Genomic DNA, 13,986 nt, shown 5'->3' on the forward strand with positions numbered 1-13,986 from the left:
AATTTATAATAGGACCTATCTCTCAGGAATGTCGTCAAGGTTAAGTAAGGTACTTCATGGAAAGCACTCATCGCAGCTCCCAGCACATAGTAAGCATAAATAAATATTAGCTGTTGTCATCATAATGTCAGAAATGCATGGTGTCTCTTAATACAATGCACATCGACAATAGGCCAAACGTTTTAAAACAGAATGAACTTAAAAGGTTTTTGATAAAAGGCAATACTCATCCTTGATTATTTGTTAACCATTTAAAAACTAGAAGGACAAGAAGAATACTTTGTTAACATAATAAAAATACTTAACCCCTCAGAAAATATTTCACTTAACAGTTAAATAGTTGAACATATGACTTGATTTAACATATTATTTAACATGATAAAAATATGAAACATACAGAAGAGAAGTAACTATTGAAAGCAAGGAGAAATAAACATCTTTGAACAAAAGAGGGTTATCTTCTGGGATGGGGAGGAGGGATGACAGGAACAAGGAAAATTAACTGAGATACATTTGGAATGGCAATAGTTCAAATACATTATCGAATTCAAAGTGAATATACAAAATGAAAACTTTCCAAAATACAATAAGTAATGATCTACAAAGCAGGACGTGAGAAAAGGGAGACCCCACTCACCTCTGGAAAGAATAAACCAAACACACAAAACTACTATAAACCTTGCAAGAAATAGATTGGCCATATCTTTAAACAAGCAAACTAAAACCACAGAACCTTGAAGAGAGATGTAGAGTACTGGGGTAAATGGGGAAACATACCATATTCCCAGAAGGAAAAACTGAGTATTTTAAGAAGATTTGTGTTCCCAAATTAATTCATATACAATGAAATCATAATTAAATTTTGAAGGAAGCTGAACAAAATTATTTTCATGTTCAATTAGAATAATAAACAGGAGTGAACAGCTTAATGCATTTTTTCCTGTTAAAGCATAATGAGGGAAGAACAACAGACATTACAACATGTAAACCTACATTAATATGTTAACTGCTGACAGATCAGCAACACAGGTCAATAAAACACCTCAGAACCGAACTCTATTAAGTTCAAGAGGGAGGTGATGTATGTCTACTTATGGCTGATTCACGTTGTTGTTCAGCAGAAACCAACGCATTGTACAGCAATTATCCTCCAATTAACAATAAATTTAAAGAAAATAAAAAAGTAATATGGCGAAAAATCAATGGAGGAAATAATGAACTATTCCATAAATGATGCCGAAATCTTTGTTAGCTCGTTAGAAAGAGAATTTTCAATCCTGAGAGCATATATAATTTCATATCGATTTAAAATTAAATGTGAAAAATTGAACAACACAGTGATATTTATCTTCTCCATAGATAGGAAAGGCTTACTAAGCACTAAAATAGTGGAAGACTACTATAATAAAATAAATCAGTTCAAAATGAAATGTTTGATAGAATTACCTATATAAAATTGGAAACTTCTCTAAGGCAAACCAAAAATTAAACCAAAATTTTAAAAAAGTAAATGACAAATTAGAATAGTGCTTATAACAAATGTAACAGAAGTTTAAGATCCTAATATATAAAGAGCTCCCAGAGATCAATATAGAGAATTACAAATTATCTGACAAAATACAGATCACTAATACATTAGCAGAGGGAAATAGAGATCACTAATAAACATGCAAATAATATTAACAGTAAAAATAAAAGGAATGCATATTAAAGCATATTCATCTATACATTAGCAAAGATTTTTGAAAGATTGAAATAAATTCTAGTAATGATTTGGAGAGAGTCATTCTGCAAAGGTGGCAGACCCAGGAATTGTTTCAAGCTTTCTAGATAGCAGTTTGACAATGTGCTCAAAGAAGTAATAAAAATATTCATATTCTTCAACTAACAATTTCCACTTTCAGGAATCTCTTTGAAGGGATAAACCAGAAAAGCAGGCAGTTTTATTCAAGATTTTTCACTGCATCATTGTCCATAAACAGGCAAAAAACTCCCTAAATTTCTAACAATGGAGAGATGGTTATGAAAATCACAAGAGCATATTATAGAATATTGTTCAGGCATAGAAATGTTTTTTGAAGATTATTTGATGGCATGGCAAAAAGCATTCAGCATGCTCTCAGTTATATTTTAAAAATGTGTGAGCTATGAATAGAAAATATATTGTACAAAAATACTCCATAATGTTATTGGAGATTATCATTCAATTGTAGGATTTTGATGAATATTATTTTGCTTCCTTCTATTTTCCAACTTATCTACAATGAGCATATTGTTACTTTAAGTGTACAGAAAATACTTAGTCTCTTTTTAAAAGAAACATTTTAGACAACCCTCCTGTAATGATGCGGGGGTTTCGTTTGTTTGCTTGTTTAATTGGAGACGTTTTGAGAAGTACTCACCCACGACCTCTGCAATCATGAAAACTAAGCATCCTCCTGAAGCAGCGCGGAGCTTCTACTTGGCGCAGGTTTGCTCCTGCGCCCTGTCCTCTGTGGCCTTGCGGTAGTGGTGGCAGTGATGGATGGCTCCTGCCTCCAGCTCCTCTGGCTTTTCTCCACGACACTGATCTTTATTCAAGGGTTTCTGCTGGAGTTCCAGGCTGTGGAGGAGTTTGACAGAAGCAAGAAGCCAACATGGTTGCAAACAAACTTCTCACTGACAGCCCTACGCATTCTCAGAACAGCTACGAGGACATTTGCTGACTAGCTCGGAACTTAGAATTCACAGCTCCTTCCAGGTGAAACATCCAGTGTAAGGAACAAGCAAGACATTCTCTTCTGAATTCTCAGTTTCAAGAAAGTTTTGTTTTTATGTAAGCAAACTCATATTTAGTGACTCTTGAGAGTCCCTTGGACTGCAAGGAGATCCAACCAGTCCATTCTAAAGGAGATCAGTCCTGGGAATTCTTTGGAAGGAATGATGCTAAAGCTGAAACTCCAATACTTTGGCAACCTCATGCGAAGAGTTGACTCATTGGAAAAGACTCTGATGCTGGGAGGGATTAGAGGCAGGAGGAGAAGGGGATGACAGAGGATGAGATGGCTGGATGGCATCACCGACTCCATGGTCGTGAGTTCAAGTGAACTCTGGGAGTTGGTGATGGACAGGGAGGCCTGGCGTCTGCAATTCATGGGGTCGCAAAGAGTGGGACACAACTGAGTGACTGAACTGAACTGAACCCCTGATTAGGGCTTCCAAGGTGACTCAGTGTGTAAAAGAATCTGCTTGCAATGCAGGAGACGCAGGCAGATGCAAGTTTGATCCCCGGCTCAGGAAGATCCCCTGGAGGAGGGCATGGCAACCCACTCCAGTATTCTTGCCTGGAGAATGCTATGGACAGAGGAGCCTGGTGGGCTACAGTCCATAGGGTCATAGGCATGACTGAAGCAACTAAGCACTCACATACACCCACAGCTCTAATTAAGAGGGAGCAAACGAGGGACTTCCCTGGTGGTCCAGTGGTTGAGAATCTGCCTAACAATGCAGGGCACATAGATTTAATCCCTGGTCCAGGAAGATTCCACGTGCAGTGGGGCATCTAAGCTTGCGAGCTACAACTACTGAGCCCAAGCACCCTAAAGCCCATGCTCCACAACAAGAGAACCCACCTCAACAATAGAAGCCACCACAATGAAGAAAAAAAAAAAAAAAGCCTACGTACCTGCAAAAAGGAGTAGCCCCCGATCGCTGCAACTAGAGAAAGCTTGCACACAGCAAGGAATACCCAGTGCAGCCAAAGATAAATTCATTTTTTAAAAGAGATCAAAAAAAAAAAAGGAGAAAGGAAGCAAATACAGTTTGATTCATTTCCTTCCCAGCTACTTCACTGAAAAGATTTTGGGCACTGCTATAAATTTAGAAAGGGGCAGTGATGACATTATTATTACTATTAATGAGTAATGTGTGTATGAGCCAGCCTGGTGATGGAAATACTCACTGTGGCATGCCATCACTGTCCTTCTTCCCAACAGTCACATTGTTAATAGGTTATAAGCACTTTTTCCTGCTGAATCCATATGGACAGCTTTGTAGAAATCTCTACCAATCTATCAAAATTGTAATGAGAGTTTGTTGTTGTTGTTCTTTAGCCGCTAAGTCATGTCAGACTCCTTTGAGACCCCTTGGACTGTAGCCCACCAGGCTCCTCTCTCCATGGGATTTCCCAGACAAGAATACTGGAGTGGTTTTCCATTTCCTTCTCCAGGGGATCTTCGCAACCCAGGTATCAAACTCACATCTCCTGCATTTGACAAGCAGATTCTTTACCACTGAGCCACTAGGGAAGCCCCATGAGAGTTAAACCTACTTGTACTTCCCAAAAGAGGCAGTGCATTTTTGTTCTATTCAAGTATAAAGAATTCATAGAAATATGGAGCCATTTATAGAAATATAGAATTTCACAGATGCAAAGATTGTGGATGACATTAACCCAGTGCCACAGAGAGGAGCCTGTCGGTTACGGTCTACGGGGTCACAAAAGATCAGACACAACTGAACAACTAAACAACAAACAACACATTTCTTACTGAAGTAACTAGGATTCAGAGACTTTAAGTGATTTCCTGAGGTCAGATAGCTGGGAAATGGCAGAGCTGGGACTCCAAGCTCAGCCTTGTTTGCACTGTGCCCACACTGCCTCTCTATCTAAACATCGGTACGCTTAAAACCAAAGTTTACCTCCACAGTCATCTCGAACTACTCAGGCTTATGGTTTTACTAAACTTATTAGAAGGCATTAATAAGATTCTTAGAAGAACTTGCATTCATGGCTTTGAAAGGCATAAAGATAGAAATAAATTATTTTCCTCTTATCACCATCCAGAAAAAAGATCTGATGGCTTTGGCTTAAATGATATTTATGATTATAATTCTCAGTTCAGTTCAGTTCAGTCACTCAGTCATGTCCGACTCTTTGCGACCTCATGACCTGCAGCACGGCAGGCCTCCCTGTCCATCACAAACCCCGGAGTTCACCCAAACTCATGTCCATCCAGTCAGTGATGTCATCCAGCCATCTCATCCTCTGTCGTCCCCTTCTCCTCCTGCCCCCAATCCCTCCCAGCATCAGAGTCTTTTCCAATAAATCAACTCTTCGTGTGAGGTGGCCAAAGTACTGGAGTTTCAGCTTTAGAATCATTCCTTCCAAAGAACACCCAGGACAGATCTCCTTTAGGATGGACTGGTTGGATCTCCTTGCAGTCCAAGGGACTCTCAAGAGTCTTCTCCAACACCACAGTTCAAAAGCATCAATTCTTCGGCACTCAGCTTTCTTCACAGTCCAACTTTCACATCCATACACGAGCACTGGAAAAACCATAGCCTTGACTAGACAGACCTTTGTTGGCAAAGTAATGTCTCTGCTTTTGAATATGCTATCTAGGTTGGTCATAACTTTCTTTCCAAGGAGTAAGCGTCTTTTAATTTCATGGCTGCAGTCACCATCTGCAGTGATTTTAGAGCCCAAAAAAATAACGTCTGACACTGTTTCCCCATCTATTTCCCACCAAGTGATGGGACCAGATGCCATGATCTTCGTTTTCTGAATGTTGAGCTTTAAGCCAACTATGTCACTCTCCTCTTTCACTTTCAGCAACAGGCTTTTTAGTTCCTCTTCACTTTCTGCCATAAGGGTGGTGTCATCTGTATATCTCAGGTTATTGATATTTCTCCCAGCAATCTTGATTCCAGCTTGTGCTTCTTCCAGCCCAGCGTTTCTCATGATGTACTCTGCATAGAAGTTAAATAAGCAGGGTGACAATATACAGCCTTGACGTACTCCTTTTCCTATTTGGAGCCAGTCTGTTGTTCCACGTCCGGTTCTAACTGTTGCTTCCTGACCTGCATATAGGTTTCTCAAGAGGCAGGTCAGGTGGTCTGCTATTCCCATCTCTTTCAGAATTTTCCACAGTTTATTGTGATCCACACAGTCAAAGGCTTTGGCATAGTCATAAAGCAGAAGTAGATGTTTTTCTGGAACTCTCTTCCTTTTTCCATGATCCAGCAGATGTTGGCAATTCGATCTCTTGTTCCTCTGCCTTTTCTAAAACCAACTTGAACATCTGGAAGTTCATGGTTCACGTATTGCTGAAGCCTGGCTTGGAGAATTTTGAGCATTACTTTACTAGCATGTGAGATGAGTGCAATTGTGCAGTAGTTTGAGCATTCTTTGGCATTGCCTTTCTTTGGGATTGGAATGAAAACTGACCTTTTCCAGTTCTGTGGCCACTGCTGAGTTTTCCAAATTTGCTGGCATATTGAGTGCAGAACTTTCACAGCATCATCTTTCAGGATTTGAAATAGCTCAACTGGAATTCCATCACCTCCACTAGCTTTGTTCGTAGTGATGCTTTTTAAGGCCCACTTGACTTCGCATTCCAGGATGTCTTAGCTCTAGGTGCATGATCACACCATCATGATTATCTGGGTCATGAAGATCTTTTTTGTACAGTTCTTCTGTGTATTCTTGCCACCTCTTCTTAATATCTTCTGCTTCTGTTAGGTCCATACCATTTCTGTCCTTTATTGAGCCCATTTTTGCATGAAATGTTCCTTTGGTATCTCTAATTTTCTTGAGTATAATTCTAATTATCATTATATATTTTTCTGAATAAAACAGCATACATATTCATTATAGAAAAACTGAAATTACAAAAAGGTACAAAACAGAGGGAAAAATCACTAATAAACATACTTCCAAGAGACAAATACTATTGATAGTTTTGTTTAGCTTTGTAATACATAAACACACTTTTTTAACTTAGTTGTTGCTGTCGTTCACCCACTAAGTCGTGTCCGACACTTTGTGACCCCATGGACTGTAGCACACCAGGCTCCTCTGTCCTCCACCATCTCCTCGAGTTTGCTCAAATTCATGTCCATTGAGTCGGTGATACTATCTAACCATCTCATTCTCTGCCACACCCTTCTCCTTTTGCCTTCAATCTTTCCCAGCATCAGGGTTTTTTCCAGTGAGTCAGCTCTTCACATAAGGTGACCAAAGTATTGGAGCTTCAGCTTCAGTATCAGTCCTTCCAATGAATATTCAGGGTTGATTTCCTTTAAGATTGACTGGTTTGATCTTGCAGCCTCTCAAGGGACCTCTCAAGAGTCTTCTCCAGCACCACAATTTGAAAGCATCAATTCTTCAGCACTCAGCCTGTTTATGGTCCAACTCTCACATCCGTACATGACTATTGGAAAAACCATAGCATTGACTAAGCTCACTAGGGCTTCCCTGGTGGCTCAGATGGTAAAGAATCTGCCTGCAATGCAGGAGACCCAGATTCGATCCCTAGTTTGGGAAGATCCTCTGGAGAAGGAAATGGCAGCCCATTCCAGTATTCTTGCTTGGATGACTCCATGGAAAGAGGAGCCTGGCAGGCTATAGTCCATGGGATTGCAAAGATTCAGACATGACTGGGAGACTCACACTTTCACTTCTTTGACTATACAGACCTTTGTTGGCAAGTGATGTCTCTGCTTTTTAATATGATGTCTAGATTCCTCATAGCTTTTCTTCCAAAGAGCAAGCACCTTCTAATTTCATGGCTGCAGTCACCATCCACAGTGATTTTGGAGCCCAAGAAAATAAATCTGTCACTGTTTCCACTTTTTCCCCTTCTATTTTCCATGCATTGATGGGACTGGATGCCATAATCTTAGTTTTTTGACTGTTGAGTTTCAAGCCAGCATTTTCACTCTCTTCTTTCACCTTCATTAAGAGGCTCTTTAGTTCTTCTTCACTTTCCGCCATTAGAGTGATAATATCTGCATATCTTGAGGTTGTTGATATTTCTCCCAGAACTGTTGATTTCAACTTGTGATTCATCCAGTCTGGCATTTCGTATGATGTACTCTGCATACAAGTTAAATAAGCAGGATGACAATATACAGCCTTGACATACTCCTTTGCCAATTTTGAACCAGTCAGTTGTTCCATGTCTAGTTCTAACTATAGCAATAGTTAGAAGCATCTTTTAACTATTTAGCTTCCTGTTAAATAGTTAATAGTCTAACTTCCTGTTTCTCAGGAGACAAAGTAGTCTGGTATTCCCATCTCTTTAAGAATTTTTCAGAGTTTGTTGTGATTCACTTTTTTTTTTCGAGTCCATATAAATTAGAATATTTTTCATTGCAAGTACAGAAAACAAAGCTCATGCTAGGTAGATCAATACATGGGGATTATTGGTTTTGCAGCTGAAAACATCTAGAGGCATCAGGCCTGATTTATCAAAGCTCCAGAGCCATTGCTCTGCAGTTCTCTACTACTCTTACTGCAGGCTTAACTTTTATCATAAAGTGGAACAGTTGCCCACGGTAATCAGGACTGTGTACTTGTATTTTCTTATACAGGGAGAAAGAGTGTTCATTCTCCCAACTGCTAAACAGGAGTCCTGAGTTGCATCCTGATTTGGCCAGCCTTTAAAGCCAGAGGAATATGGATGGGCTAATTGGCTTAGACCTTGTTACAGCCAGAAGACTGGCTAAACCCAACCACACTGACTCCTAGAACTGAGAGTGGGGTAAACTCTAACCAGATCACATGACTGCAACTCAGTAGGGGTGGGCTGGGGATTCCACCAAAGATACAGCTTTGGGACCTAATTTTTAGCTGTATATATTATTAACGTTTTCTCAATTTATTAAATATTCTACATCATTAGTTCAATATAGAGAACATTATATTTAGTATAGATATGTCACAATATTTCCTAAAATTGAATAATTGACTCATAATTATTTGCTTGTATAAGCTCTTCTGTGATTCATATTCTTATATTTAATCTTTACTCAATATATTATTATTTCCTCAAAATGTAATCCTGAAAGGGGAATTACTTGGTTAAAGAATATCTACATTTTTAAGGAATTTCATGTATGTTGACAAATTGGCTTCAGAATGTTTTTGCTGGTAATGTTAATAGCACTCAGGATTTTGAAGAATTCTGAATAATCTAATTGAAATAAGAACCGTTTGGCAAAAGACACATACAGTTCCTATATCTATAGATTTCCACCTTTGTAATGTGATACACACTGGTAATTAGCAACCCTATAGCATAGTAATGTTAGTCACCGATGGTCATTGACTCAGAGGAGCCAGAGAACTAATAGGAGAGCATGGTGGAGGCTTCCTTTTTCCTTGTGCTGAGAAGGCAGTGTGAGACGGACAGGGTCACCGAATGTTCTGGCATTGTTCGTATGAACACTGGTTTACTTCGCTTTATTTTCTGTTTTTCATAACCTTGTAGGCAGAGAAACCCAGGTGGTGAGTGAACTTACCTTGGAGCATTTTTGAGGGCAGAACATGACAGGACTCCTACCAGAGGCACAGCCTGTGTGCAATGCCACAAGAGGAAAAGTGCACAAAACCTGGCCAGTTTGTACTTTTAATACTGCTACCTTATCCTAGACAAGGACAGGAGCTGAGATTGTTTCTTGAAGCGCTAGGCCAGAAATCCAAAAATGGTACTGAAAATTGGATGCAATGTGTTCATACATGTATATGTATGTGTTTTATGGGGAGAGGCAGGAGCCCACCATCTTCACTGAACTCCCCAAAGGGTCTACAATTCCAAAAGAAGTTAAAAACCGAAGTTAAAATATATTCCTCATCGTCTCATAAGACCAAAGTGATCTAACTATCTCTAGACGTAGGACAGACCCTCAGTCTGAAAGTGATGCAAATTCTAAGAATTTTAAAACATAGGTTCTAGAAAGCAAATGCTAGAATATATAAAAAATGAAATGTGAATCTGTCAAGGAGTAAATCACCAGAATTCCCACCCATTCAAATATGGCTGAGGCTTTGAAGAGCACGAGCAATAGAGTAGAGCAAAGAAATTTACTGTAGTATCAAAGAGGAAAAAAAAAGGCAGGCGGGGGGGAGGTAGAAACAGAGAAGAAAAATAACGAAATATTAGAAAATTTGATATCAGTAGCCTAGAACTTTGAGTTCATCCCTTTAAAAAGGAATTAAAGAGTGGAGCTTTATTTTGTGACCTTGGAGCATCATTTTTTTTTTAATTTGTGTCTTATTTTCATTTGGTTTTAGAGGTTAACGTTTTTGTTCCTATACCTTTGAAGTGGAACTGGTAATATCAGGCTGGCCAAATAGATTGTTCAACATTTTTGGCCAACTAGATAATTTTTTAACTTCTTATTTATACGTTGACTACATAAAATCACTTTGTTTTTGTACTTTAACATTACTTTTCCCAAGAACCTCAAATCACTAGTCCTGTTGGGAGAGGAAATAAAAGCTTCGGTCCCACCATGGCCTTTCCACCACTTCATGTATTCATCCATTCAACAAATGTATTGCATGTCTACCATACAAATGCCCCATCAAAGGTGCTAATGATACCATGTCCTTGATACAAACAAAGCTCTTGATCTAAGAAGCTTTATGTCCTAGCAGGGGGGGGACATGGCAAACCAGCCGACAGTAACAGAGGCCATGTGGTATCATGGACAGTGACTGGGAGAGGAAAGGTTAAGAAGAATGGTATATGGGAAAGTTGAGAGACTATAGATGTAAGTGTATTTTAATTAAGCGCTTCAAGCTATTGAGAGTGACTGGTTTTCAAAGTTTAGTTTTAAATAAGTAATATAGTCACTCAAAACAATTTTCCACCCATCTCACTGAAACCTTATATGTATGTATATTCATAACCCAATAGGCTGCTTCCCTGGTGGCTCAGTTAGTAAAGAATCTGCCTGCAATGCAGGAGACTCCAATTGGATTCCTGGAATGGGAAGATCCCCTAGAAAAAGGATAGGCTATCTGCTCCAGTATTCTTGGGCTTCCCTGGTGGCTCAGACAGTAAAGAATCCACCTGCAATGTGGGAGACCTGGGTTTGATCTCTGGGTTGAGAAGATCCCCTGGAGAAGGGAATGGCTACCCACTCCAGTATTCTTGCCTGGAGAATCCCCATGGACAGAGAAGCCTGGCAGGCTATGGTCCATGGGGTCACAAAGAGTTGGACATGACTGAGCAACTAATCTGATATCCAAATAGAGCTTCCCTGGTGGTTCAGATTATGAAAAAATCTGCCTACAATGCAGGAGACCCCAGTTCGATCCAATACTTGGGTTGGGAAGTTCCCCTGGAGAAGGGAATGGCACCCACCCCAGTATTCTTGTCTGGAGAATCCCATGGACAGAGAAGACTGGCAGTCTACAATCCATGGGGTTGCAAAAGTCAGACTGGACTGAGCAGCTAACACACACTCAAACAACCATCACCACAATCTAATTTAGAACATTTTCATCACCCCAAAAAGAAATTCCATACCCAGTAAATCCCCAATCTTCTCACAGACAGTACTACCTCAAGAAACCACTAGTCTACTTTCTGTCTTTATAAAATTGCCTATTCTGGATATTTTCTACAAAGAGACCCGTACATTATGCAGTTCTCTCTCATTTAGCATAATGCTTTCAAGGTTTATTCATGTTATAGCAAATATCAGTACATCAGCACTTTATTGCTTTGTATTTAGTGTGTCTGCAGGAGAGTGGGAGGGGAGGGGAACAGAATTTACAAACAGGAGGTGTGAGTCCACATCCCAACTCTGCTATAATCAGACATCCAGCCTTAAGAATGGTATTTATTCTCTTTGGAATTCCCTTTCCTATGTGGCAAAATGAGGGATTAGGATAAATAATGTTATGTAGGTTCAAGTGTCTTTGGAATTTTTTGTTGTTTTTGGCAGCACCCATGTGGCTTATGGAATCTTAGTTCCCCCACCAGGCTCTAACCTTGGGAGAATCAGGCCATAAGAACAGAGAGCTATGCGTCTTTCCCTTAGAGGACTGATACTACCTCAGCTAAAAGTTTCCTTGGCAGTGAAAACAAGGAGTCCTATAGGTTCTATTGTTTCTATTTGAAAAGAAAGTAAAAATGAGCTTGGCAGTTTTTATCATCACTGTATCCTGAAAACTGTACCCATATATGAGGTGAATGAGACCCTATAACCATAAACAGTTGCTTTATTTGCATCACAGAGAGCTAAATGGTCTATTTTAATGAGAAGGGAAATACTATTAATTCCACCATGTAGAAATGCTCTATTAATAGTGTCCATAGTGTTAACAATTTGTTGTTTAAAATTTCTGCTGACCTAACATGAGGCTTTATTGTTTATGATCTCAATAAATCACATCTAATATTATTTTCCAAGAAAAAATAATTCTTACAATATGAGATAATGTGCTAGATTCTTTATTGTATATTTTTTAAGCAAAGTTATAAATATCCTAAGGAAAAGTCCCTTTGCAGTTGCTCGAATATTTGATGCTATCAAACACAATGCCACTACTCTTTGGAATATTAATTTGGCTTCATGAATGCACAAAAACATTAAACATACTATTATGGGTATGTATTCTCTTAAATTCCAGTCCTAACACAGATTCTCATTCATTTATCTATGTATTCTGAGTACGTTTCTCTTGGACTGAATTCCCCAAACGCAACAAAATCTCATTTTATTTGCCTCTATCTTTACCGGGAAATTACCTCAATCAGGCAAACTTTTGTAACCCTACCTTCTATGTAGGGTTTCCCTAACTTCACTCTAACTCCTTTTTCTTTTTCAATTCTCAGTCTATCACTGCTGAAAAGCTTTCTCTGGCTCCCAAAGTCCAGCAAAGACCTAGGTTCCCTTGAGATATTCTTACTGAATGCTCCTAGAATAAACACATGCCATTTTGTAATTGCCTATTTCTCAAACACATTCTACATTAGACTCAAACTTTCAAGAAGACAGAGATCTGTGACTAGGAATGTTTTTGTTTTCATTATATATCCAGATGTGTTCAACCAGTAATTGCTAAATAAGGGGGAAATGAATGAATACATTGCACATGGCACTGTGGAAGATAATGAAAAGAACTAGAGCTAGGTAGAACATTAAACTCAGCTATATTTATTCTAGGTGTGAATATTTGATGATGATATTATGTAATTAAGGAAACAGCAATTAAGATCAGTGTAACCACAATTTGCCACATAGCTGAAAAAAACCTTAATTCTTTCTAAATATAATTTACTAAAATTTACCATCTTAAAAGTGGGAATAATTGAGGGAAAGAAAGGTAAACACATTAGATTGTATATATCAAATTTTTTAGAAAATCTGCAGATAAAAATATATTAATAAGATGTATCCTTCATGCACTCAGGATATGTAAGGAATCAAATCAACTATACAGAGTATGACCTTTTCAGAATATAAGTTATACAAGTCGATCAGGGGTTGATAAAATTTTGCAAAATGCCCCTGGGTGGCAACAGCAGAAGTCTCCAAGTCTGAAGCAGTAGGATCTAGGGACTTTGTGAATATTCAGGACACAGAAAATTGTGAAGCAGAATCAGATGTCTGTTACCTGTCTAGTGTGAAGGCGTACATCTTGGTGGCTTTGTCGTTCACAAGGTAAGTTCTTCCAAGAAACTCCATGGTGGCCAGAATAAAAGCTTTGGCTGCTGTTGTTACTGTTGTTGTGTCTGCGGCTGCTGCTCTTTAACTCACTGTCCAGTTTTGGAAGCGAAGCAGCATTACAATTATTCTCACACTTTCCAAAGGAAAAATGAAAAGACTTACCGGGATTACAATAAGAAGCCTCCCGCATCAATGTTCTTGATAGATCTGCTAAAATTACACTCTGAAATATCACCTGGCCTCATTCTCTCACCCACAGAAACTTGTTTCCTGCAGGTAGGAATATATGGATTGTGTGTGTGTGTGTGTGTGTGTGTGTGTGTGTGTGTACTTCCCATGATACCTGATTCTGTTGTGCTTTCTGGGAGGTAGAGGAGCTCAAGGGTCAACTACTAATCACGATGTAGAGGGTTGGTCTGCAGAGCACACCTGAGTGAGCTGCAAACAGTGACCTTCTGATGCTGCTATTCCCCCCTCTCTTTTCATTTTCTTTTTCTTCAGTGGGGAGTGGGGAGGTCTCTCTCGGAACCTAAAAGC

General features: G+C 39.1%; 1 protein-coding gene across 1 annotated transcript in view; it reads right to left on the reverse strand.

Moving 5' to 3' along the window:
* The window catches only part of SLC30A8 (solute carrier family 30 member 8), a 39,420-nt gene extending 25,664 nt beyond the window's left edge, over positions 1-13,756 (reverse strand). Inside the window, 2 exon segments of the mRNA XM_061438371.1 lie at positions 2,320-2,602; positions 13,397-13,756. Coding sequence (XP_061294355.1) covers positions 2,320-2,602; positions 13,397-13,467 — 354 coding nt within the window. The 5' untranslated portion in view covers positions 13,468-13,756.
* Between the last annotated feature and the right edge of the window lie 230 nt (positions 13,757-13,986).

This window comes from Bos javanicus, chromosome 14, assembly GCF_032452875.1.
Source record: "Bos javanicus breed banteng chromosome 14, ARS-OSU_banteng_1.0, whole genome shotgun sequence".
Taxonomy (NCBI): Eukaryota; Metazoa; Chordata; class Mammalia; order Artiodactyla; family Bovidae; genus Bos; species Bos javanicus.